This window comes from Ornithorhynchus anatinus, chromosome 4 (genome assembly GCF_004115215.2).
Source record: "Ornithorhynchus anatinus isolate Pmale09 chromosome 4, mOrnAna1.pri.v4, whole genome shotgun sequence".
In the NCBI taxonomy this organism is placed as follows: Eukaryota; Metazoa; Chordata; class Mammalia; order Monotremata; family Ornithorhynchidae; genus Ornithorhynchus; species Ornithorhynchus anatinus.
In genome coordinates this window covers 58,402,382-58,428,683 of record NC_041731.1, presented here as the reverse complement: position 1 = coordinate 58,428,683, position 26,302 = coordinate 58,402,382, and the positions used below count along the sequence as shown (strand labels likewise).

The 26,302-nt window shown below is 46.8% G+C and overlaps 1 protein-coding gene and 1 non-coding gene across 5 annotated transcripts in view; both read left to right on the top strand.

Moving 5' to 3' along the window:
- The first annotated feature begins 13,406 nt into the window (after positions 1-13,406).
- Positions 13,407-13,488, top strand: TRNAS-AGA. The gene has a single exon. It is a non-coding gene; the product is annotated as a tRNA-Ser (tRNA).
- A 4,413-nt stretch (positions 13,489-17,901) lies between these two features.
- The window catches only part of C4H8orf37 (chromosome 4 C8orf37 homolog), a 35,975-nt gene continuing 27,574 nt past the window's right edge, over positions 17,902-26,302 (top strand). For 3 of the 4 annotated variants that reach the window (XR_005659948.1, XM_029062402.2, XM_029062400.2), the window contains exons 1-2: positions 17,902-18,051; positions 23,945-24,044. Coding sequence is in view for 3 of the 4 variants with exons in the window: in XM_029062402.2 (XP_028918235.1) it covers positions 17,930-18,051; positions 23,945-24,044 (222 nt within the window). In the remaining variant the exon portion in view is untranslated. Of the gene's footprint in view, positions 18,056-23,944; positions 24,045-26,302 lie in introns of all 4 variants that reach the window. The other variant, XM_029062401.2, reaches the window with a different exon arrangement.

The following is a 26,302-nucleotide window of genomic DNA, read 5'->3' as shown; positions in this document are numbered from 1 at the left end:
ACAGTCCCTGCCCCACATGGGGCTCACAGTATGAGGGAGAACGGGTATTGAATCCCCAATTTTCAGATGAGGATAACCGAGGTGCAGAGAAGTTAAATGACTTGCCAAGGTCACATAGAAGAAAACTGGCAGAGTGAGGATTAGAACCCACATCCTTTGACCACCAAGCCTCTGTTCTTTCCATTAGGTCAAGCTGATTCCCAGCTTTTTTTCTAAAAACCTGAACCGGATTTTACTCCTGCGGGTAAATTTTGACCGTGAACTGACAACCCGGGGAAACCTTAGACCTCGGTCGCTGCTTAATATGGGGTTTGTTGCTGTTTTTTTCTTTTTTTTAGGTTCTGAATTTCTTCACCACACTCTGGAAAGCTAAGACAAAGAATAGATACTCCACATTTTAATTTGGTTTTATTTAATGTGCCTAGCCCTGCTCTTGGTCCAGTGGGAAGATCATTTCTCTGGGAATCAGAAATCCTGGGTTCTAATCCCATACTGTCTGTAGCTGGCTAACGTGAGCAAAAATATAGCTTATTATTGCTATTATCATTATTATTATATCCTTTAAACACTTTCTATCTGCCAAGTACTGAACTAAGCACTGGGGTAGTTACAAGATAATCAGATTGAACACTGTCCCTGTACCACACAGGGCTTGCTGTCTAAGTAGGAGGGAGTAAGATTTAATTCCCATTTTATAAATGAGGGAACTGCGGCCCAGAGGACCAGTGAAGCCTAATGGAAAAGACACGGGCCTGGGAGTCTGAGGACCTGAGTTCTAATTCTGCCTCCGTCACTTACCTGCTGTGTGACCTTGGGCAAATCACTTAATTTCCCTGGGCCTCAGTTCCTCTATCCATAAAACTGAGATTCAGTACCTGTTCTCCTTCCTACTTACAGAATGAACCCCAAGTGGAACCTGATGATCTTGTATTTATGCCAGTGCTCGGTGCTGTGCTTGACGTATAGTAAGTGCTAAAGTTTCAGTTCCGAGTCCCCTTCTGTGCTCTTCCTACACCCACTCTCTTGTGAATTCATTCACTACCATCTTTACACAGATGATTCCCAAATCTCCATCTCCAGCCCTGACCTCTCTCCTTCTCAGCCCTCTCGCATTTCCTCCTGTCTTCAGGACAGCTCTACTTGGATGTCCTGCAGGTACCTCAGACTTAACATATACAAAACACAACTTCTTATCCAAGCCCTGTCCTCCCTGTGACTTTCCCATCACTGAAGACAGCACCACCATCCTCTCTGTCTCACAAGCCCATAACCTTGGAGTTACCAGCGCTTAGAACAGTGCTCCAGCACTTAGAACAGTGCTTGACACAGAGTAAGCACTTAATAAGTAACCTTATTATTATTATTCAACCGACACATTCAATCTGTCGTCAGATCCTGTCGATTCAACCGTCAGAACATCACTAAAATCTGCCCTTTCTTTTCCAACCAAACTACATTAATCCAAGCACGTATCCTATCTCGCCTTGATTACTGCATCAGCCTCCTTGCTGACGTCCCTGCCTCCTGTCTTTCCCGACTGTAGTCCATATTTCAGTCTGCTGCCGGGCTCAGTTTTCTAAAACCAATTCAGTCCATGTTTCCCCACTCATCAAGAACCCTCCGTGGTTGCCCATTCACCTCCGCATCAAACAGAAAGTCCTTACCATTGGCTTTAGAGCCCTCAATCACCTTGGCCCCTCCTACGTTGCCTTCCTAATTTTCTACTACAACCCAACATGCTCACTCTCTTCACTCCTCTAATGCCAACCTACTCGCTGTACCTCAGTCTTGCCTATCTCGCTGCCAATCCCCTTACCCACAGACTGCCTCCGGCCTGGAACTCCCTCCCCCTTCATATCTGACAGACCACCACTCTCCCCCACCTTCAAAGTCTTATTAAAAGCATATCTCCTCCAAGAGGCCTTCTCCGACTAATCCCTCATTCCCCCTACTCTCTCTCCCTCTGCATCCCTCTTGCACATGGATTGACCCCCTTAATCACCATCCCCTTCAGCCCCACATCGCTTGTGTTCATATCTGTAATTTATTTATTGATATTCATGTCTGTCTCCCCCTCCGGACTGTGGGCAGGGAACATTCATTCATTCATTCAATAGTATTTATTGAGGGCTTACTATGTGCAGAAGAGCACTGTACTGAACGCTTGGAATGTACAAATCGGTAACAGATACAGTCCCTGCCCTTTGACGGGCTTCAGTCTAATCGGGGGAAAAAAGTCAATCATAATAATGCTGGTATTTGTTAATCGCTTACTCTGTGCAGAGCACTGTTCTAAGCGCTGAAGTAGATACAGGGTAATCAAGTTGTCCCACGTGAGGCTCAGTTAATCCCCATTTTACAGATGAGGGAATTTGGGCCCGGAGAAGTGAAGTGACTTGCCCACAGTCACACAGCTGACAAGGGGCGGAGCTGGGATTCGAACCCATGACCTCTGACTCCCAAGCTCGGGCTCTTTTCACTGAGCCACGCTGCTTCCCAACATGACTACCAACTCTGTTATATTGTACTCTCTCAAGCAGTTACTGCAGCACTCTGCATACAGTGCAAGCTCAGTAAATACAATCGATTGATTAACAACAATTAGAGAAGCAGCATAGCTCAGTGGAAAGAGCACGGGCTTGGGAGTCAGAGGTCATGGGTTCGAATCTCAGCTCTGCCGCTTGGCAGCTGACTGTGGGAAAGTCACTTAATTGCCTCAGTTACCTCATCTGTAAAATGGGGATTAAGACTGTGAACCTCACGTGGGACAATCTGATTACCCTGTATCTACCCCAGTGCTTAGAACAGTGCTCTGCACATAGTAAGTGCTTAACAAATACCAACATTATTATTATTTCTAGGCCACACTGCTTCTCAAAGTGCAGCACCATTGCCCACGCACTTGCCCATCACCCTCTGTGCCCCACCGGAAAGACGACTGGCAGGAATGATAGAGTGGATGGCACCAAGTAAATCACTAGCACTATAATCCATCCCCCTCACAGCTTTTTGGGACTGAAGTTCATTGGTCATTCTTGATGGGAGATTCTGTCATTAATTTAGTGTCCCTGGAACTGATCCTGTCTCGTTGGCTTGGACTCCTTGGCTTGCTTGGCTTTAGTATAGTCGAATGTTACATAATAATAATAGTATTTGTTAAGCGCTTACTATGTGCCAAGGAGTGTTCTAAGCACTGGTGTAGATATAAGGTAATCAGGCTGTCCCACATGGGGCTCACAGCCTTAATCCCTATTTTACAGAGGAGGTAACTGAGGCACAGAGAAGTTAAGTGACTTGCCCAAAATCACACAGCTGACAAGTGGCGGAGCTGGGATTCCAAGCCATGACCTCTGACTCCCAAGCCCGGGCTCTTTCCACTAAGCCACACAGCCTCACATGAAGCCACTCTGCTTCACGCTCTATGTCAAGAGGCAAAAGATGGGGATTTTTTTCATTACCCTGTCATTGTCTGGGTTCGGTGGTGCCTAGAAAGGAGAGTCCGGAGAGAAAGGTCCTCAAGGGAACCCTTAGTAAATCGATGCAAAGTACTGCGCATTGACTTGTGCAGAGCACTGTACTGAGCACTTGCACCGTACCGTACCCTGAAAGCCTCAGTTTCTCTTCTAAGGAAATATGTGCTTTCTTTGCCACATAAGCCTGTTAGGCAGGATGACAGGTTATTCAGCATCTAATTTTGTTTCAGGCTGAACACCACCTAATCGTTATTGGCACTCAATAATCCCTACATAATGTTGTGTTAATGAACAAAATGCTTTGAGATCTTCAGATGAAGTTGGCTTACAAAGTAGTACTTCAATAATTACCTCATATTTCTCGGGAATGGAAAGAGTCTGCTTGTCTTGAGAATAAAACCCGGAGGCAGACTTGTTGCTACGGAGTTTAATGTTAAATGTTCAATACAACCCCCCGAGGGGCAGATATTAGGGAGAGCCGACTATCAGCTTCCCTGCGTCACCATCTTGAATTGTTTTGTTCAAAGGCAAAGTCTAGCATCCAAAATCCCTCCAGAAAGTGTGAGTTGTCAAACAAGAAAAATAGAGGGCTTTAAATGAAATTAAGTTTAAAAATCAGAAAAGCATTCAGAGCAGCTGTAGACAGCCAGCGAAAAGCGCTCGTCCGTAGAACGATGACAGGGTTCTCAGCCTAAACTAAAATTGATGGGATTAGTTAATGTCAAGGCTCCGCCCATAGATACATGGACAGAGGGAAAGTTTTTCACAGTTCTCAAAGACATATAGCCCTGGGAGTTGATGAGTACAATTACCACTATTATTATTCCGTTTTATTATTTCTGCCCTGCTCACAAGGCCTGTACTATATTCGTTGATATCTTTCAACATGCACACTAAGGTATTTAATCAAGCAAACTTCGCATATTGATCCACGTAGCTGGTCCTTTCTTCTCAGTCAAATTGTTTGCCGGAGGTTGTTGAGAGAGTATGGCTGTTTTTTAACTCGCTGAGAATGAATAATAAATGAAAAATAAGTCCTACTGGGAAAAGAAGTATAGCATCTGCTGATGAGCTCTGAACGGAAAGAATAAAGATTGGTCAGTAAGATCACGTATGTGCTACCTGCCCCAGGCACTAACATGTGCATGTGCATTCATTAACAAAATAAATAGGGTAATGAAAATACAAAGCACTGTTCTAAGCACTGGGGTATCCCACCTAGATTACTGCATCAGTCTCTATACTGACCTTCCAGCCTCCCGTCTCTCCCCACTCCAGTCCATACTTCACTCTCCTGCCCAGATCATTTTTCTACAGAAATGTTCAGGACATGTTTTCCCACTCCTCAAAAAAATTCCAGTGGTTGTCCATCCACCTCTGCATCAAACATAAGCCCCTCGCAATTGGCTTTAAAGCACCCAATCCTTTCGCCTCCTCTTACCTCACCTCGCAACTCTCCTACTGCAACCCAGCCCGCACGCTTTGCTTCTCTAATGCCAACCTGCTCACTGTACCTCGATCTCGTCTGGCACTGGCAACCTCTTGCCCACGTCCTACCTGTGGCCTGGAACGCCCTCCCTCTTCAAGTCTGACAGGCAATGACCCTCCTCTTCAAAGCCTTATTGAAGGCCCATCTCCTCCAAGAGGCCTTCCTTGACTTGCCCCCATTCTCTTCTCCCACTCCCTTCTGCATCGCCCTCGCTTGCCCTCTTTGTTCTTCCCTCCTCCCAGCCCCACAGCACTTACGTACATATCTGTCATTTATTTACTTATATTAATGAATGTTTCCCCACCTCTAGACCGTAAGCTCGCTGTGAACAGGGAATGTCTCTGTTTAATAATAATAATAATAATGTTGGTATTTGTTAAGCGCTTACTATGTGCCGAGCACTCTTCTAAGCGCTGGGGGAGATACAGGGTAATCAGGTCATCCCACGTGAGGCTCACAGTTAATCCCCATTTTACAGATGAGGTAACTGAGGCATAGAGAAGTGAAGTGACTTACCCAGAGTCACACAGCTGACAAGTGGCAGAGCCGGGAATCGAACCCATGACCTCTGACTCTGAAGCCCAGGCTCTTTCCACTGAGCCACGCTGCTCATACTCTCCCAAGAGCTTAGTACAGTGCTCTGCACACAGAAAGCGCTCAATAAATACAGTCGTATACAGTGAATGAATAGAAGATAATCAGGTTGGACACAGTCCCTATACCACATGGGGTTCACAGACTAACGGTTGTAGTGGGGAGGAGAGATGATCCCCATTTTACAGATAAGGAAACTGAGGCCCAATAAAGTTAATAATACTAATGTTGGTATTTGTTAAGCGCTTACTATGTGCAGAGCACTGTTCTAAGCGCTGGGGTAGACACAAGGGAATCAGGTTGTCCCACGTGGGGCTCACAGTCTTAATCCCCACGTTAAGTGACTGGCCCAAAGTCAAACAGCAGGCAAGGGACAGAACTCAGGTCCTCCGGTTCCCGGGCCCGTACTCTTTTGACTAGGTCACATTGTTTCTTCCCTAATTTCACCTCTCCCATCCCCACGTGTAAGGACTAAACCCAGATGTGTAAGCAAGGGTAGAGAGGTCCTTCTAAACCAGAAGTATTTGTTTGTTAAACACTTACTATGTGCAGAGCACTGTTCTAAGCGCTGGGGTAGATATAGGGTAATCAGGCTGACCCACGTGGGGCTCACAGTCTTCATCTCCATTTTCCAGATGATGTAACTGAGGCACCGAGAAGTGAAGTGCCTTGCCCACAGTCACACAGCTGACAAGTGGCCGAGCTGGGATTTGAACCCATGACCTCTGACTGTCAAGCCCGGGCTCTTTCCACTGAGCCACGCTGCTTCCCAAGTGTGGGAAAGGGACCCTCAGTACCCTGAGAGAGTATCCAGGGGGCCAAGAGAGGATGGTCACCTGCCAGGACCAGGCCGACCGAGCAACCTTTGTGGGGAAATCCCGGTTTGAACAGTTGAGAAGCAGCGTGGCTCAGTGGAAAGAGCCCGGGCTTGGGAGTCAGAGGTCATGGGTTCTAATCACAGCTCCACCACTTGTCAGCTGTGTGATTTTGGATAGGTCATTTCTCTGCAGTTACTTCATCTGTAAAATGGGGATTAAGACTGTAAACCCCATGTGGGACAACCTGATTACCTTGTATTCCCCCCACTACTTAGAACAGTGCCTGGCACATAGTAAGTGCTTAACAAACACGATCGTTATTATTATCATTGAGGAAAGGATGGTATTTTGAAGAGCAGAAGCTCCTCTACTTGCATCTGTTGGTCTCAAGTGTTCATGCCGGGAATTCCTGGCAACGATCTCGGAGTTACTCCTTGCTTGATCTGAACTTCTGAGCCAGTAAAGAGCCGTCAGAGCCAGGTGCGGTCCAGACGGCCCACAGGGCAGCGGCCCACTGGTATTTTCACAGGATCCTCCTGGCCCAGTGCAGCCTAGAACCGCTGCAGCCTACCAGCTCTGCATGTGCTCCCTCAGATTCTTCCTCACACTTCCTCCACTTCAGCAAACCACCCGGTCACTCTCCTCAGGCGATAACGGGAACAGTTTGGACTTAAGAGAAATGGTGAGAACAAGGAGAACAAAAAGCGGGAGAAGGCTCTGTCAGAAAGCGACCAGCTCTACCCAAGCTGCTAAAAAGAAATGGTCAGAGGCCAAAATATGAAGGGGCAAGGCCTCAAAACACGCCTCCTGACACATTAAAGGAATCGCCATTTGGGGCAGGACCAACCCCGCTCTTGTTATCATTAAGAGAGTCTACTTGTTTCTGGCACCTAATGACAGACAGCAAAGGGGTTGATAGAAGAGGAAAGAGTCCGTATTGCTGTTGAGTCTTTTTTTTTAAAAGAATGTTCTCCAATTTCTCGAGCCATTTGAAAACCTGCCAGAGAAGTGCTTGATTTCAACATTCTTAAGCTCTCTGTGATGATGCAGCAAGTGGGCTTTCCACATGTGATGATGTATTTTAGGACCAGAGTCTCCTCAAGATTTTCCAAGCCGGGAGGCTCCTGACCCTTTTTCAAATTACAGAGATGATAGTATCCCACGGTGGGGGGCGAGGGGGAGAATTGTGATTAGTCTAAACTCTACACAGCTGCGAGAAATGAATATAAAAATTCCACTAAAGAATCCACTTCTGCTGGTCTGGATTTACCTACAGGACACCAATTCCTAAGCAAGGGAATATTTAAAAGAGTTGGAATGCCATCAACGCTATTCAGTTTCTTCCATAGCATCGACCGCTGGGAGACTTGCAGCGATTCGGCCGGACGGCTCCCCTCACGTCGTGGTCATTACAAGGCAGCGGGTATTTGGAAGGCCTGAAGAAAGGAGAGCTGGGAAAATAAAACTGAAGTACATGGGAATCCAAAGAGGGCTTGCAAATTCATGATTTGTGGGACCGGGAGGATTATAAAACACCCTGTAACTGAGGGCCTTTGCCTTGAGCTGTTGAGGACTACAGGCCCTCGCTTTATCACAGCCCCTGCCACAACTTGGAAACGGGCTCTGAGTTTTTGGTCAGCTCCTTGGGAAAGTCAATCAGTAGCCTCTTCTCTGAAAGACATCCTAGTATTTTTCTCAGCCACACAATAACAGACAGCCTGCCCTGATGTCATTTTGTGAATATCTGTCAATTGAAGATGCGGGTCAGGTGCTTATTGAAAATCTCCCTCCTCCTGCATTTGAATTCCAGAAAAAGTATGTGGTGGAAAGAAAAAAAATCGCACCATCTCTTCAATTCTACCCCTTTGGAAATAGGAAGAATGGAAACAGAGTCTTCGATTCAGACGCAGACCCACAACCCTTCCTCCTGCCATCACAAATGGTAACATTTCTCCAGAGGGCATTTGCTGACAATCACAGGGCCTCTCGGGCTGAGGTCCCAGGGTAATAACCCCAAATTGACCCCAGTACAAATATTTATTTGTATAGATGTCTGCCTCCCCCACTCTAGACTGTAAGCTTGTTGTGGACAGGAATATATAATAATGTTGGTATTTGTTAAGCACTTACTATGTGCAGAGCACTGTTCTAAGAGCTGGGGTAGATACAGGGTAATCAGGTTGTCCCACATGGGGTTCACAGTTTTAATCCCCCTTTTACAGATGAGGGAACTGAGACACAGAGAAGTGAAGTGACTAGCCCAAAGTCACACAGCTGACCAGTGGCAGAGCCGGGATTAGAACCCACAACCTCTGACTCCCTAACCCGTGGTCTTTCCACTAAGCCACGCTGCTTCTTCTGTCTATTGTTGTACTGTACTCTCCTAAGCTCAAGGTACAGTGCTCTACACAAACAGTAATTGCTCAATAAATACAATTTGAATGAGTGAGTGACCTGACTCTCAGGATAACCCCAGGAAGGCATAATAATAATTTTAACAATAGTAATAGCGGTGATGATAATAATAGGGTATTTGTTAAGCACCTACTGTGTACCAGACACCACAGTAAGCACTGAAGTAGATGCAAGAAAACCAGGATAGACACAGTCCCTGTTCTACGGGGGTCTCACGGTCTAAGAGGGAGGGAGATCAGGAATTGAATCCCCATCGTACAGATGAGGAAACAAACACAGAGAATTTCAGCGACTTGCCCAAGGTCCCACAGGAGGCAAGTGGCAGTGTCAGGATCGGAACCCAGGTCTCCTAACTCCATGGCTGGGGAGGAGGGGGAATTCCTTCTGAAGGAGGTGCCTTTGTCGGAGGATTTTGAAGAAGGACATGGTTGGTGAGGCAGAGGGAGACAAGTCGAGAGCTAGGGATGATTGGCAGAGTTGCTTTGGAGGAAGAATGATTTTACTTTGAAATTTGCAAAATTTCCTTAAGGATCAACTCTGAATCCCTCAAACCCATAGCACATAGTAATTTAATTTATTTACATTACTGTCTGTCTCCCCTTCTAAACTGTAAACTCAATGTGAGCAAGGAACATGTCTTCCAACTCCATTATTATAGTGTAGTCTCCCAAGTGCTTAGTACAGTGCTGTGCACACAGTAAGTGCTCAATAAGTGATTGATCAGCTTATAATAGTGTTGGTATTTGTTCAGCATTTACTATGTGCCAAGCACTGTTCTAAGCACTGAGGTAGATACAAGGTAAGTAGGTTGTCCCATGTAGGGCTCACAGTCTTCATCCCCATTTTGCAGATGAGGTAACGGAGGCACAGAAAAGGTAAGTGACTTACCCAAGGTCACACAGCTGACAAGTGGCGGTGACTTGCCCAAGGTCACACAGCTGACAAGTGGCGGAGCTGGGATTAGAACCCATGCCCTCTGACTCCCAAACCCAGGCTCTTTCCACTAAGCCAGGCTGCTTCTTCTCTAGTTTTTGTCAGTCATATTTGCTGAGCTCTTACTGTGCTCAGAGCACTGCACTAAGCACTTGGGAGAGTACCCAAGGTATCCTAGTATAAACATGGGGTGGGATCCTCAGAGCAGCAGACCCAGGCCCAGAAAAAAAATGAGCCCACTGCTCCCAGAATCTGAGTGTCTGAGAGATGATGAACTGTACTTTCCAAACACTTAGTACAGTGCTCTGCACACAGTAAGCGCTCAACAAATACGATCGAATGAATGAAAGAATGAATGGAGAGGAATCATCTTCAGTGAAGAACAAAGAAGATGAGGGAAAGACGTGCCAGAAAGAGGGAGGTAAGGAAGGAAAGAGGAGGGAGGTCAAAGGAAAGTGCAGAAGGGAAACAAAGCAGAGTAGTTCAATGAGGGAAGCAAAGAAAAGAGAACCAAAAGATAAGGCAAAAAATGTTCAAGGCGACATGGGAGGAGCAGAAGGATTTTTTAAAGCAACTGTGGAAGAGAATGGAGGAGTGGGGGAAGGATGTAGATAGGGAGGGCCGAAAAAGTGGGTGGGTGGGCTTAAAGGTAGGAGATTGCACCGGTGGATTGTTATTATTATTATTATCATCAAAGCTATGCTTGAGAGAGTACAGTGTAACATCAGACTCATTCCCTGCCCACAACGAGCTCACAGTCTAGAGGGGGGAACAGACATTAATATAAATAGAGAGATAAATAAATAAATTACAGATATATACATATGTGCTGTGGGGAAGGAAGGAAGGATGAATGAAGGAGCAAGTATGAGCGGCGCAGAAAGGAGTGGGAGAAGAGAGGAGGGCTCAGTCGGGGAAGGCTTCCCGGAGGAGATGTGCCTTCAATAAGGCTTTGAAGTTGGGGAGAAAGAAAACAAAGGGTGGATTTGTGTTGATGGTAGGGAGGGTTGGAATCTGATAGGAGGAAACTGAGATAAGCTTTGGAGAACAGTGGTTGACCTTCATCCTGATTTTCCTTTTGTGCCCATTATTGCTATTGTTTTTGTCTGTCCCTCTCCCCTGATTAGACTGTAAGCCCATCAAAGGGCAAGGACTGTCTCTGTTACCGATTTGTACATTCCAAGCGTTTAGTACAGTGCTCTGCACATAGTAAGCGCTCAATAAATACTATTGAATGAATGAATGAATGCCCATTGTGCTGTCCCTGGCTTTCCAGGGCTCCGACAGACTCCATTCGGCCTTCTCCAGTTGCTCCAGGACATGGGCACAGGCCTCCAACTCGGGCTTCTTGTCCCTCACCTCTCAATCATTATTATCATCAATAATAGTAGTAGTTAGTAATAACAAAAATCTTATTTGGTAAGTGCTTACTATGTGTCGAGCACTGTTCTGCATCCCAAGTGCTGGGTATCCCGCATTGGGCTCACATTCTTGATCCCCATTTTATAGCTGAGGTAACCGAGGCCCAGAGGAAGTGAAGTGACTTTTTCCCAAGGTCACACAGCAGATGTGTGGCAGAGCTGGGATTGAAACCCATGACCTTCTGACTCCCAGGCCCAAGCTCTATAATAATGTTGGTATTTAAGCGCTTACTATGTGCAGAGCACTGTTCTAAGCTCTGGGGGAGAGGCAGGGTAATCAGGTTGTCCCACGTGAAGCTCACAGTTAATCCCCATTTTACAGATGAGGGAACTGAGGCACAGAGAAGTGAAGTGACTTGCCCTCAGTCACACAGCTGACAAGCGGCCGAGTCAGGATTCGAACCCATGACCTATGACTCCCAAGCCAAGGCTCTCTCCACTGAGCCGCGCTGCTTCTCTCTATCCATTAAGCATCATGGTTTACTGGTAGTAATGATGGTATTTATTAAGGGTTTATTATGTGCACTACTATGTGCTATGTGCTCCTCCAGAAGGCCTTCCCAGACTGAGTCCTCTCTTTCCCTCTGCTCCTCCTCCCCCCCTCCCCAACCCTCTGCTCTTCCCCCTTCCCGTCCCCACAGCACCGTGCATATTTGTATATATTATTTATTACTCTATTTATTTGGTTAACGATGTGTGTATATCTACGATTCAATTTATCTTGATGATTTCTATGCCAGACGACTTGTTTTGTTCTAAGCCCTGGGGGGATTCAAGGTGATCAGATTGTCCCACGTGGTGCTCACAGTCTTCACCCCCATTTTACAGATGAGGTAACGGAGGCACAGAAATGTTAAGTGATTTGCCCAAAGTCACACAGCTGACAAGAGGTAGAGCCGGAATTAGAACCCATGACCTCTGACTCCCAAGCCCCAGTAAGCAACGCTGCTGCCCAAGTATTGTCATTATCATTATTCTGTTTAAGAGCTTCCTATGTGTCACTCACTGTCCTAATCCCAGATCCCTACCCCTGTTCCCGATTTTGCTTCCAAGGACTAGACCCCCGCCAAAGTGCTTCCCATCCCGATAGCCGCACCCCACTACCATCCCCAGTCAGTCGTATTTATCGAGCGCTTACTGTGTGCGGGGCACTGTCCTAAACCCTTGGGAGAGTGCCATAGAACAAAATAACACTCTTAGGAGCCAGAGGTCATGGGTTCGAATCCCGACTCTGCCACTTGTCAGCTGTGTGACTGTGGGCAAGTCACTTAGCTTCTCTGGGCCTCAGTTCCCTCATCTATAAAATGGTGATTAAGACTGTGAGCCTCACGTGGGACAACCTGATTACCCCGTATCTACCCCAGCGCTTAGAACAGTGCTATGCAAATAGTAAGCGCTTAGCAAATACCAACATTATTATTTATTATTATTATTAAGCGTTTAACAAGTGCTTAGTACAGTGCTCTGCACAGAGTAAGCGCTCAATAAATACGATTGGGGAATGAGCAAGTGCCATGACAAGCAGCATGGCTCGGTGGAAAGATCTCGGGCTTGGGAGGCAGGGATCATGGGTTCGAATCCCGACTGTGCCACTTGTCAGCTGTGTGACTGTGGGTAAGTCACTTCACTTCTCTGTGCCTCAATTCCCTCATCTGTAAAATGGGGATTAAGACTGTGAGCCTCACGTGGGACAACCTGATTACCCTGTAATCTCCCCCAGCGCTTAGAACGGTGCTTTGCACATAGCGCTTAACAAATACCAACATTATTATTAAAATGGGGATTAACTGTGAGCCTCACGTGGGGCAACCTGATTACCCTGTAATCTCCCCCAGCGTTTAGAACGGTGCTCTGCACATAGTAAGCGCTTAACAAATACCAACATTATTATTATAATTATTCTATCACCACCATCGCCATTTAGAACTGCATCTCTTTTGGCAACTGCAGAGATCTAAAGGAGGGGAACAGGGGTCCCGGGAGGAGGAGAGGAGGTGCCAATCCACCCCTCCATCGGGGTGCAAGGGCCCCAATTCTTTATTTCTCAAAGCTGGTCATTTTAGGCTGGTTACGAACGGCTCCCCTCGCACCTAGGGAACTTTCTTGCAAATTCTGAGCTCTAATCAAGTCGGCTGGAAGGAGAGACAGAACCGCAGCCGACAGGGAGTGACGCCTAGGCCCCCAAAACCTAAGGAGGAAAAGCTTATTAGCCAGGGCTGGGTAATGCAGCTGGTATGAGTCGAAAGAGGCAAATGGAAAGGAAGTAGTCGTGGCCGAGTGGTTAAGGCGATGGACTAGAAATCCATTGGGGTCTCCCCGCGCAGGTTCGAATCCTGCCGACTACGGAAAATTTTTTTAATTTGTTTATTTTTTCCTTCATCGAACCCCTGCAGATCCCCGGGGCGGGAGACATTAGGGGGGTAGGAGGGGCCTGCTTAGAGGCCCCCGAAAACGGCAAGAAAAATAGGCGGGAGAAGTGACAAAGGCCAGTGATCGCCCCCCTTTCTCTAAGCCCTTCAATGGGCAGGGATTGTGCCTATCTGTTGCCGATTTGTATTAATAATGTTGGTATTTGTTAAGCGCTTACTATGTGCAGAGCGCTGTTCTAAGCGCTGGGGGGGATACAAGGTGATCAGGTGGTCCCTCATGGGGCTCACAGTCTTCATCCCCATTTTACAGATGAGGGAACCGAGGCCCAGTGAAGTGACTTGCCCGAAGTCACACAGCTGACAAGTGGTAGAGCCGGGATTAGAACCCATGTGCTCTGCACATAGTAAGCGCTCAATAAATACTAGTGAATGAATGAATGAATGGAGGGAAAGTGGGCTTACGAGGAGGGCTCGGGTTCCCCTCATTCATTCAGTAGTATTTATTGAGCGCTTGCTATGTGCAGAGCACTGGGCTAAGCGCTCGGAAGGGACAATTCGGCAACGGATAGAGACCATCCCTGCCCAGTGACGGGCTCACAGTCTAAACGGGGGACAGCAAAGCAAAAGGGAGCGAAAGAAAAACAAGACAACGTCAAGATAAATAGAATGAAGGAGATAATAAACCTCAGTATGAAAATAAATAGGGTAATAAATAATATGTACAAATGAGCACAGTGCTGAGGGGAAGGGGCAAGAGCAGAGGGGTCCCTCTGGTCACCCTCATGCGGCTCCCGTGATCTTCTCCGTCCAAGGATGGAATAAATGCCATCCCTCATCACAACCGGACAAGTCACTTCACTTCTCTGGGCCTCAGTTCCCTCATCTGTAAAAATGGGGATTAAAACATGTGAGCCCCACGTGGGACGATCTGATTACCCTGTATCCAGCCCAGCGCTTAGAACAGTGCTCAGCACATAGTAAGCGCTTAACAAATACCATCATCATCATTATTATATTATAATAATTATTATCATATAATTATTAGTAGTACAAAGCCCTACTGAGAGTTCACCTCCTCCAGGAGGCCTTCCCAGACTGAACCCCCCTTTTCCCTCTGGTCCTCCTCCCCATTCCCCCTCTCCCGCCCTCTGCTCTTCCCCTTTAACCTCCCCACAGCACTGTGCATATTTGTATATATATTATTATATGTATATATATTTATATAAATATATATTATTTATTACTCTATTTATTTGGTTAATGATGCATCAGACTAGTGCCAGTAGTAGTGCCAGACTACTCGTTTAGTTCTGTTTTGCTTTGCTGTCTCTCTCCCCTTTTTAGACTGTGAGCCCGTTGTTGGGCAGGGGTTGCCTCTCTCTGTGGCCCAATTGTACCTTCCGAGCGCTTAGTCCAGTGCTCTGCAACCTAGTAAGCGCTCAATAAATACGACTGGATGAATGAATGAATTCTAAGTGCTTAGTCCAGGGCCCTGCACCTAGTAAGCGCTCAATAAATACGACTGAATGAATGAATTCCACGTGCTTAGTCCAGGGCTCTGCACCTACTAAACGCTCAATAAATACTACTGAATGAATTCCAGGTGCTTAGTCCAGTGCTCTGCACCTAGTAAGCTCTCAAATACTACTGACTGAATGAATGAAAGAATTCCAAGTGCTTAGTCCAGGGCCCTGCACCTAGTAAGCGCTCAATAAATACGACTGAATGAATGAATGAATTCCAAGTGCTTATTCCAGGGCTCTGCACCTAGTAAGCACTCAATAAATATGATCTGAATGAATGAATGAATGAATGAATGAATGAATTCCAAGTTCTTAGTCCAGGGCCCTGCACCTAGTAAGCGCTCAATAAATACGACTTAATGAATTAATGAATTCCAAGTGCTTAGCCCAGAGCTCTGCACCTAGTAAGCGCTCAATAAATACAACTGAATGAATGAATGAATGAATTCCAAGTACTTAGTCCAGGGCTCTGCACCTAGTAAGCGCTCAAAAAAAACGACCGAATGAATTCCAAGTGCTTAATCCAGGGCCCTGCATCTAGTAAGCGCTCAATAAATACGACTGAATGAATGAATGAATTCTAAATGCTTAGTCCAGGGCCCTGCACCTAGTAAGCGCTCAATAAATGCGACTGAATGAATGAATTCCACGTGCTTAGTCCAGGGCTCTGCACCTACTAAATGCTCAATAAATACTACTGAATGAATTCCAGGTGCTTAGTCCAGTGCTCTGCACCTAGTAAGCTCTCAAAAAAAATGACTGAATGAATTCCAAGGTTTTAGTCCAAGGCCCTGCACCTAGTAAGCACTCAAAAAATATGACTGAATGAATTCCAAGTGCTTAGTCTAGGGCCCTGCACCTAGTAAGCGCTCAATAAATATGACTGAATGAATGAATTAATTAATTCCAAGTACTTAGTCCAGGGATCGGCACCTAGTGAGCGCTCAATACTACTGAATGAATTCCAAGTGCTTAGTCCAGTGCTCTGCACCTAGTAAGCTCTTAAATACTACTACTGAATGAATGAATGAATGAATGAATGAATGAAAGAATGAAAGAATGAAAGAATTCCAAGTGCTTAGTCCAGGGCCCTGCACCTAGTAAGCGCTCAATAAATACGAATTAATGAATGGATGAATGAATGAATGAATGAATGAATTCCAAGTGCTTAGCCCAGGGCTCTGCACCTAGTAAGCGCTCAATAAATACTATTGAATGAATTAATTCATTCATTCAGTCGTATTTATTGAGCGCTTACTAGGTGCAGAGCAGTGTACTAAGCGCTTGGAATGAACAAGTCGGCATCAGATAGAGACGGTCCCTGCCGTTTGACGGGCTTACGGTCTAATCGGGGAAGACGGGCAGACGACAACGATGGCAATAAATAGAGTCGAGGGGAAGAACATCTCGTAAAAACAATGGCAACTAAATAGAATCGAGGCGATGTACAATTCATTAACAAAAAAAATAGGGTAACGAAAATATATACAGTTGAGCGGACGAGTACAGTGCTGTGGGGAGGGGAAGGGAGAGGTGGAGGGGCAGAGGGAAAAGGGGAAAAAGAGGGTTAAGCTGCGGAGAGGTAAAGGGGGGGTGGCAGAGGGAGTAGAGGGGGAAGAGGAGCTCAGTCTGGGAACGCCTCTTGGAGGAGGTGATTTTTAAGTAAGGTTTTGAAGAGGGAAAGAGAATCAGTTTGGCGGAGGTGAGGAGGGAGGGCGTTCCAGGACCGCGGGAGGACGTGACCCGGGGGTCGACGGCGGGATAGGCGAGACCGAGGGACGGCGAGGAGGTGGGCGGCAGAGGAGCGGAGCGTGCGGGGTGGGCGGTAGAAAGAGAGAAGGGAGGAGAGGTAGGAAGGGGCAAGGTGATGGAGAGCCTCGAAGCCTAGAGTGAGGAGTTTTTGTTTGGAGCGGAGGTCGATAGGCAACCACTGGAGTTGTTTAAGAAGGGGAGTGACATGCCCAGATCGTTTCTGCGGGAAGATGAGCCGGGCGGCGGAGTGAAGAATAGACCGGAGTGGGGCGAGAGAGGAGGAAGGGAGGTCGGAGAGAAGGCCGACACAGTAGTCTAGCCGGGATATGACGAGAGCCCGTAACAGTAAGGTAGCCGTCTGGGTGGAGAGGAAAGGGCGGATCTCGGCGATATCGTAGAGGTGAAACCGGCAGGTCTTGGTAACGGATAGGATGTGTGGGGTGAACGAGAGAGACGAGTCAAGGATGACACCGAGATGGCGGGCCCGAGAGACGGGAAGGACGGTCGTGCCATCGACGGTGATAGAGAAGTCTGGGAGAGGACCGGGTTCGGGAGGGAAGATGAGGAGCTCAGTCTCGCTCAGGTTGAGTTTCAGGTGGCGGGCCGACATCCAGGTGGAGACGTCCCGGAGGCAGGAGGAGATGCGAGCCTGAAGGGAGGGGGAGAGGACAGGGGCGGAGATGTAGATCTGCGTGTCATCCGCGTAGAGATGGTAGTCAAAGCCGTGAGAGCGGATGAGTTCACCGAGGGAGTGAGTGTAAATGGAGAACAGAAGTGCTTAGTCCAAGGTTCTGCACCTCGTAAGCGCTCAATAAATAGGACTGAATGAATTCCAAGTGCTTAATCCAGGGCCCTGCACCTCGTAAGCTCTCAATAAATACGACGGAATGGGCGAATGAATGAATGACCTCCTCGCCCGCCCGCGCGCGCCCCGGCGCGTGAAGAGAGGGGGGCGCGCGCTGGCCGGCAACGGCCCCCACTGCGCCTGCGCCCCCCTTCGCGGGTGAAGAGAGGGGGGCGCGCGCTGGCCGGCAACGGTCCGCCCTTGCCCTGCGCAGGCGCAGCCCTCCCCTTCCCGCGCGTTGCCCCTGGTAACGGGCCCGGCGCGTGGGCGGGGCGGTGAGGCGAAGGAGGGAGGGAAGATGGCGGACGGCCTGGACGAGCTCCTCGATGAAGTGGAGTCGAAATTCTGCGGGCCGGACGAGGCCGGAGGGACGCCCAGGGGCGGAGGAGGCCCCAGCGGCGGCGGGCGGAGCCGGCACAGGCAGGTGGACGCGACCAGGCGAAGCGGGCCGCCGCCATTACGGCCCTTTCTTTCCTCCCTCCTCAGGGGACGGGGTAGTGATGTTGGCATTTGGGAAGCGCTTACTACGGGCCCACCACTGTTCTAAGCGCTGGGGGGGAATACAAGGTCATGAGGTTATCCCACGGGGGGCTCACAGTCTTCATCCCCATCATATTATTGATAACATTGATATTAGTCCAGTGCTCTGCACATAGTAAGCGCTCAATAAATACTATTGAATGAATGAATATTTGTGAAGCGCTTACTATGTGCCAAGCACTGTGCTAAGCGCTGGGGGGATACAAGGTCATGAGGTTGGCCCTTCATCCCCATAATAGTATTGATATTTGTGAAGCACTTACTATGTGCCAAGCACTGTGCTAAGCGCTCCCGGGCTTGGGAGCCAGAGGTCATGGGTTCGAATCCCGGCTCTGCCACTTAATAATAATGTTGGTATTTGTTAAGCGCTTACTATGTGTCAAGCACTGTTCTAAGCGCTGGGGTAGACACAGGGGAATCAGATTGTCCACGTGGGGCTCACAGTCTTAATCCCCATTTTACAGATGAGGTAACAGGCACAGAGAAGTTAAGTGACTTGCCCAAAGTCACACAGCTGACAAGTGGCTGAGCTGGGATTTGAACCCATGAACTCTGACTCCAAAGCCCGTGCTCTTTCCACTGAGCCACGCTGCTTCACTTGTCAGCTGTGGGACTGGGGGCAAGTCACTTCCCTTCTCTGGGCCTCAGTGACCTCATCTGGAAAATGGGGATGAAGACTGGGAGCCTCACGTGGGACAATCTGAGGACCCTGTATCAGCCCCAGCGCTTAGAACAGTGCTCTGCACAGAGTAAGCGCTTAATAATAATGTTGGTATTTGTTAAGCGCTTACTATGTGCCGAGCACTGTACTAAGCGCTGGGGTAAACACAAGGGAATCAGGTTGCCCCACGTGGGGCTCACAGTCTTAATCCCCATTTTACAGATGAGGCAACTGAGGCACCGAGAAGTGACTTGCCCAAGGTCACACAGCTGACAAATGGCCGAGCCAGGATTTGAACCCATGACCTCTGACTCCAAAGCCCGTGCTCTTTCCACTAAGCCACGCTGCTTAACAAATACCAACATTATTATAATGATATTGATATTTGTGAAGCGCTTACTATGTGCCAAGCACTGTTCTAAGCGCTGAGGGGGATACAAGGTCATCTAGTTGGCCCTTCATCCCCATAATAATATTGGTATTTGGGAAGCGCTTACTATGTGCCAAGCACTGTTCTAAGCGCTGGGGGGATGCAAGGTCACCTTGTTGGCCCGTGTGGGGCTCACAGTCTTCATCCCCATAATATTGATATTTGTGAAGCGCTTACTATGTGCCAAGCGCTGTTCTAAGCGCTGGGGGGATACAAGGTGATGAGGTTGACCCCCGTGGGGCTCACAGTCTTCATCCCCATTTTCCAGATGAGGTCACTGAGGCACAGAGAAGTGAATAATAATAATGTTGGTATTTGTGAAGCGCTTACTGTGTGCCAAGCACTGTTCTAAGCACTGGGGGGATACAAGGTGATGAGGTTGGCCCCCATGGGGCTCACAGCCTTCATCCCCATTTTCCAGATGAGGTCACTGAGGCCCAGAGAAGTTAATAATAATAATAATAATGTTGGTATTTGTGAAGCGCTTACTATGTGCCAAGCACTGTTTTAAGCGCTGGGGGGGACACAAGGTCATCTAGTTGGCCCTTCATCTCCATAATAATATTGATATTTGTGAAGTGCTTACTATGTGCCAAGCACTGTTCTAAGCGCTGGGGGGATACAAGGTCATGAGGTTGGCCCTTCATCCCCATAATAATATTGATATTTGTGAAGCGCTTACTGTGTGCCAAGCACTGTTCTAAGCGCTGGGGGGGGTACAAGGTCATGAGATTGGCCCACGTGGGGCTCACAGTCTTCATCCCCATTTTCCAGATGAGGTCACTGAGGCACAGAGAAGTGAATAATAATAATGTTGGTATTTGTGAAGCGCTTACTATGTGCCAAGCACTGTTCTCAGCACTGGGGGGGGGACACACGATCATGAGGTTGGCCCTTCATCCCCATAATAATATTGATATTTGTGAAGTGCTTACTGTGTGCCAAGCACTGTTCTAAGCGCTGGTGGGGTACGAGGGCATGAGGTTGGCCCACGTGGGGGTCACAGACTTCATCCCCATTTTCCAGATGAGGTCACTGAGGCACAGAGATGTGACTCATAATAATAATGTTGGTATGTGTGAAGCGCTTACTATGTGCCAAGCACTGTTCTAAGCGCTGGGGGGAATACAAGGTCATGAGGTTAGCCTACGTGAGGCTCACAGTCTTCATCCCCATAATAACGTTGGTATGTGTGAAGCACTTACTATGTGCCAAGCACTGTTCTAAGCGCTGGGGGGGGGTATACAAGGTCATGAGGTTGGCCTACGTAGGGCTCACGGTCTTCATCCCCCTTTTATCTTATTTGTGATGGCATTTCTTAAGCCATCTGCCCCAGTGCTTAGAACGGTGCTGTGCACATAGTAAGCACTTAACAAATACCCACAATATTATTATTATTAAGCGCTTACAATGCACCAAGCACCGTTCTAAGCGTTGGAGGGGCGGGGGAACCAAGGTGATGAGGCTGTCGCCCATGGGGCTTACAGTCTTCATCTCCATTTGACAGATGAGGGAACTGAGGCCCAGAGATGTGAATAATAATAATAATAATGTTGGTATTTGTTAAGCGCTTACTATGTGCCAAGCACTGTTCTAAGCGCTGGGGTAGACACAGGGGAAACAGGTTGTCCCACGTGGGGCTCACACCCATTTTACAGATGAGGTAACTGAGGCACCGAGAAGTTAAGTGACTTGCCCAAAGTCACACAGCTGACAAGTGGCCGAGCCAGGATTCGAACCCATGACCTCTGACTCCAAAGCCCGTGCTCTTTCCACTGAGCCACGCTCCTTCTCCTTCTCTTTCACTTGTGAAGTGAGTTGCCCAAGGGCACTCAGCAGACAGGTGGTGGGGGCGGGATTAGAACCCATGTTCCCCCCCACCGCCTGCTCCCCGACGTGTGTTTCTTAAGCCTCCTTGCTGTGGCTGTAATAACAGTAATGTTGGTATTTGTTAAGCGCTTACTATGTGCCAAGCACTGTTCTAAGCTCTGGGGGAGATACAAGGTAATGAGGTGGTCCCACATGGGGCTATCTTATTCATCTTCTGTTTATGAATCGTATTTATCTATAATTTTACCTAAAAATTGAGTGCACGTGTAGAGAGTGGTAAAATTTAATCCATTGTATTGAGCACTTAGGATGTGCAGAGCACTGTACTAAGTGTTTGGGAGAGGGTATTTGTTAAGAGCTTACTATGTGCAGAGCACTGTTCTAAGCGCTGGGGTAGATACAGGGGAATCAGGTTGTCCCACGGGAGGCTCACAGTCTTCATCCCCATTTTACAGATGAAGTCACTGAGGCCCAGAGAAGTGAAGTGACTTGCCCACGGTCAAACAGCTGACAAGTGGCAGAGCTGGGATTCGAACCCATGACCTCTGACTCCCAAGCCCGGGCTCTTTCCACTGAGCCACGCTGCCGCAACAGAGTTGGTAGATGCGTTCCCTGCTTATAAGGAGCTTATAATCTAAAGGGAATGGGTCTTTATACCTACAAGGGCTTTTTGCCACATTAGCAAAAGGTGATTTCCAGGCAGTTACCTCAGGACCATTTTATTACAATTAAAATTAATTTTTTATTATTATCTATGATTCTATTTATCTATTTTGATGGTATTGATGCCTTTCTACTAGTTTTGTTTTGCTGTCTGTCTCCCCCTTTTAGCCTGGTAGTCCGTTGTTGGGCAGGGATTGTCTCTATCTGTTGCCGAATTGTACTTTCCAAGAGCTTAGTACAGTGCTCTGCACACAGTAAGCACTCAGTAAATACGATTGAATGAATAACAGTAATTATGGTATTTATTAAGCGCTTACTATGTGCAAAGCACTGTTCAAAGCGCTGGGAAGGATACAAGGTAATCAGGTTGTCCCACGTGGGACTCACAGTCGTCATCCCCATATTACAGATGAGGGAACTGAGACCCAGAGAAGTGAAGTGACTTGCCCAAAGTCACACAGCTGACAAACGGCAGAGTCGGGATTAGAACCCGTGACCTCTGACTCCGAAGCCCGCGCTGCTTCCCATTTTGTAACTAGGGAAAGAGGTGCAATAATTTTGCTAGCAATGAGAGACTTGTCCCCCCAAAAAACTTAAACCAACTATACGAAGTGTCTAGTAGTGCTTCTTCTAGCCGTAATTCAAGTTTTTGTAAACACTCAAAAAATTTAGCAAAATATGTGCTTGAATTTTGTGCATAATTTTAACCCGTATTAGCAATCAATCATTTGAGGACTCACTGTGTGCAGATCACTGTACTAAGCGCTTGGTTGGAGTTAGTAGACGCGTCCCTTGCCCACAATACACTTACATTGTAGAGGGATATCCTATTGTCTAATGTCCTGGGTCTAGGGAAATTAAGTTGATTATAACCTAGCCAGCATTGATACTTGTACAGTCTCACAGCACCTATACTGGTACAATTAAGGCAGTTGTTCACATAATTCAGGTCCCTGCTAATAAATCCTGCCATTAAGGCCAAAGCAGTATCCTTCCTACACCTCACCCGTATAGTTGCCATTGTTTTTACAAGATGTTCTTCCCCTTGACTCTATTTATTGCCATTGTTCTCGTCTGTCCGTCTCCCCCGATTAGACCGTAAGCCCGTCAAACGGCAGGGACTGTCTCTATCTGTTGCCGACTTGTTCATTCCAAGCGCTTAGTAGAGTGCTCTGCACATAGTAAGCGCTCAATAAATACTATTGAATGACTTCTTCCTTCTGGGAAGGTAAACCTAGAGAAGGTATTAAAGGGAGGTAGTCCAGAGGCTGTAGGAAGATGTGGGCAGAGGGAGCTAGCCTCCTTCTCTACGCCCGGCAGCTCAGGCCCTCCCTCCTTTGGGTCTCACTATCTCCTCAAATCCCACAGACAGTTACTCTCCCCGCCCCCCTTCAAAGCATCATTGGAGGCCCATCTCCTCCAAGAGGCCTTCTCCGACTAAGCCCCTCCTTTCCTCTTCTCCCACTCCCTTCTGCATCGCCCTGATTTCCTCCCTTTATTCATTCCTCCTCCCAAAGCTCCACAGCACTTATGTACATATCTGTAATTTATTTACTTAGATTTACTTAGATTAATGTCCATTTCCCCCTCTAGGCTGTAAACTCATTGAGGGCCGGAAATGTTTCTATTTATTGCTATATTGTACTCTCTCAAGCGCTCAGTACAGTGCTCTGCACACAGTAAGCGCTCAACAAATATGTTTGAATGAATAACCCTCCAACTTCTCCTCTCCTCAGCTTCTCCGAGGAGCTCCACTCTGGTCCCCTCTCTCCCTGCAGTAACTGCTGCTCTGACTCTCCCTCTGCTGTAATCCTCCCTCTTTTTCACGCTCCCCAATAACCTCTGAGACTCCCCCCCTTAACGTAATCAACAAATCAGTGGTATTTATTGAGCACTTACTAAGTGCAGAACACTGTACTATGTGCTTAGGGAGTTATAAACTCATCCCTCTAGACTGTAAGCTCGTTGTGGGCAGGGAATGTGTCTTTTTATTGTTATATTGTACTCTCCCAAGCATTTAGTACAGTGCTCTGCACACAGTAAGTGCTCAGTAAGTACTGACTGACAACAAACTAGCGTTATTAGACGTGATCTCTGTCCCATGGAGCTTACAGTCTACAGGGGGAGACAGACATTAAAATAAATTACAGATAGAGGAAATGCAGTCAAGTTGATTCTCTATTTTTTAGGTTAAGTAAAATGTGCAGTGAAACTTCAAAAGGCGAAGAAGATATAGATGGCCTTATTAATGAAATCTTTGAGGAGCCCCCCTTTGACAAAACGCCGATTGTAAGTAGAATTCTGTGGAAATGCAGGTCATTTTCCCCTTTATTGCACACGTTTAGATCAGTGTCAGAATTTGAGGAAAGCATAAGTGACCATAGTAATGTAATAAAATGTTCTTTTTTGTTAAGAAAAATGGAATTTGAGAGCTCTCGAGTGAGTTTTTTCTTCAAATAAGGAATGTTGTTAATGACTAAATTGAATTTATGAATCAGTATTTATGTACTTGTATCTATTTGCAAAACTGATTTGCGAATTGAAAACTGATTTGCGAATTGAAACATCTTGTCAAACTGCTTCCTGTGAATGACTTTTTGAGGCAGTTATATATTTTCATGCAGGCTGCACATTTGATAAACTGCCAATTACTATAAAGTCATTTTTAGAACTATAGTACTCTACTACATTATAAGGTGATTTGTGAATAGAATTATCTCAATTAACTTCTTGCAGGGGAACCAGTTAGTAAAACTCAGGTTAGCATTTCCAGAAGAAAATGGTACTTGGTGTCAGAACTGAGAGGTCAAGGGGAATTAGGACTGAGTAGAATCTGATAGTTATGGCAAGAGGGAGTCTTTGGTGACCTTGGAGAGTGTGGTCTCAGTGGATGGAATAAAGGAAGTGGAAAGCAGATTGTAGAAGATGGAGTTGAAGCAGAGGACGTGGAGGTAGTTTTTACTCTGTGACTTTCATCCCTGCCCTTTTCACTCCGCTGTGAGCCAGGGAGAGAAAGGCATCCCGCCTGGATTACCGCATCAGCTCCCTTGCTGACCTCCCAGCCTTCTATCTCCCCCGACTCCAGTCTATACTTCACTCTGCGGCCTGGATCATTTTTCTACAGAAACATTCAGGATGTGTTTCCCACTCCTCAAAACACCAGTGGTTGCCCATCCACCTCCGCATCAAACAAACTCCTCACCATTGGCTTTAAAGCATTCAATCATCTTTCCCCCTCCTCCTCACCTCACTACTCTCCTCCTAAAACCCAGCCCACACACTTAGCTCCTCTAATGCTGACTTTCTCACTGTACCTTGATCTCGTCTGTCTCGCCATCAACCCACGTCCTTCCTCTAGCCTGGAACACTCTCCCTCCTCAAATCCGACAGACAAGGACTGTAGACTGTAAACCCCTTGTAAGGTAGGTATCTCATCAGCCAACTCTGTCATATTGTACTTTCCCAAGTGCTTAGTACAGTGCTCTGCACACAGAGTGCTCATTAAATACCACTGATTGATTGTATAGAAAACCCATTTGAGGAGTTTGGACAGAAATGGAGGAGAGAGCGAGGGGCAGAGAGAATATGAATATGAATGAATTCTATCTAGTGAATTGATGCCTTATCATGGTAGGAGAGTTTGCGTGTGCTGATGAAGCTTAGAGGTGTTCATTCAGTAGAATTTATTGAGCGCTTACTATGTGCAGAGCACTGGACTAAGCGCTTGGAATGTACAAATTGGTAACAGATAGAGACAATCCCTGCCCTTTGACAGGCTTACAGTCTAATCGGGGGAGACAGACAGACAAGAACAATGGCAATAAATAGAATCAAGGGGAAGAACATCTTATTAAAATAATAGCAAATAAAGAGGTGTGCCACATAGGGCTACCCATAAAGGAAAGGTCTGAGGCAAAGTTGATTTTACCTGTGCTGGGCAGCACTGGCATGGGAAAGAATCAAAGGCAGATGATCAAATGATGAAAGCATTGATTAAAAACCGGCAGAGACTCAAGTTTTTTTTTACTGCGCAGAAAGAGGCAGTGGTAAACCACTTCCATATCTTTACCAAGAAAACTCTGGATGCACATACCAGAATGACTTTATGACAGAAAATGGAACGTTCTGAAAAGGTTGTGTCCATGGAGCCGCTATGGGTCAGAAACGACTCAGTGGCATTTGGAGAAGATTAATGAATTACCCAGGGGGTGCAGCCTGACCCAGAAAAGGCTTTTTTTTTAAGTAGAGGGGAGAATTATGTATGTTTGAAAGTTTCCAAAAAGGAGTTGAGTGCCTGCAGTTGCAAAATGTGTTCTTTCAATCCTGCCTTTCCTTTTGGCAGGAATGGTTGGTAATTTTGCTGAAGGAGCTAAGCTCTTATTTACTACTATTTCTGGATACTAAATTTCAGAATAATCAGGACATTATGCTGGGCAGGTCCTGATGGATCCTCTTAGTGCCAGAAGAAATACTGTCCTTTGACAGATCTTTCAAATACCACCTTATCTAGATTTCTCAATTTTTCAAAGCCAGTATGGCTCTTGCAC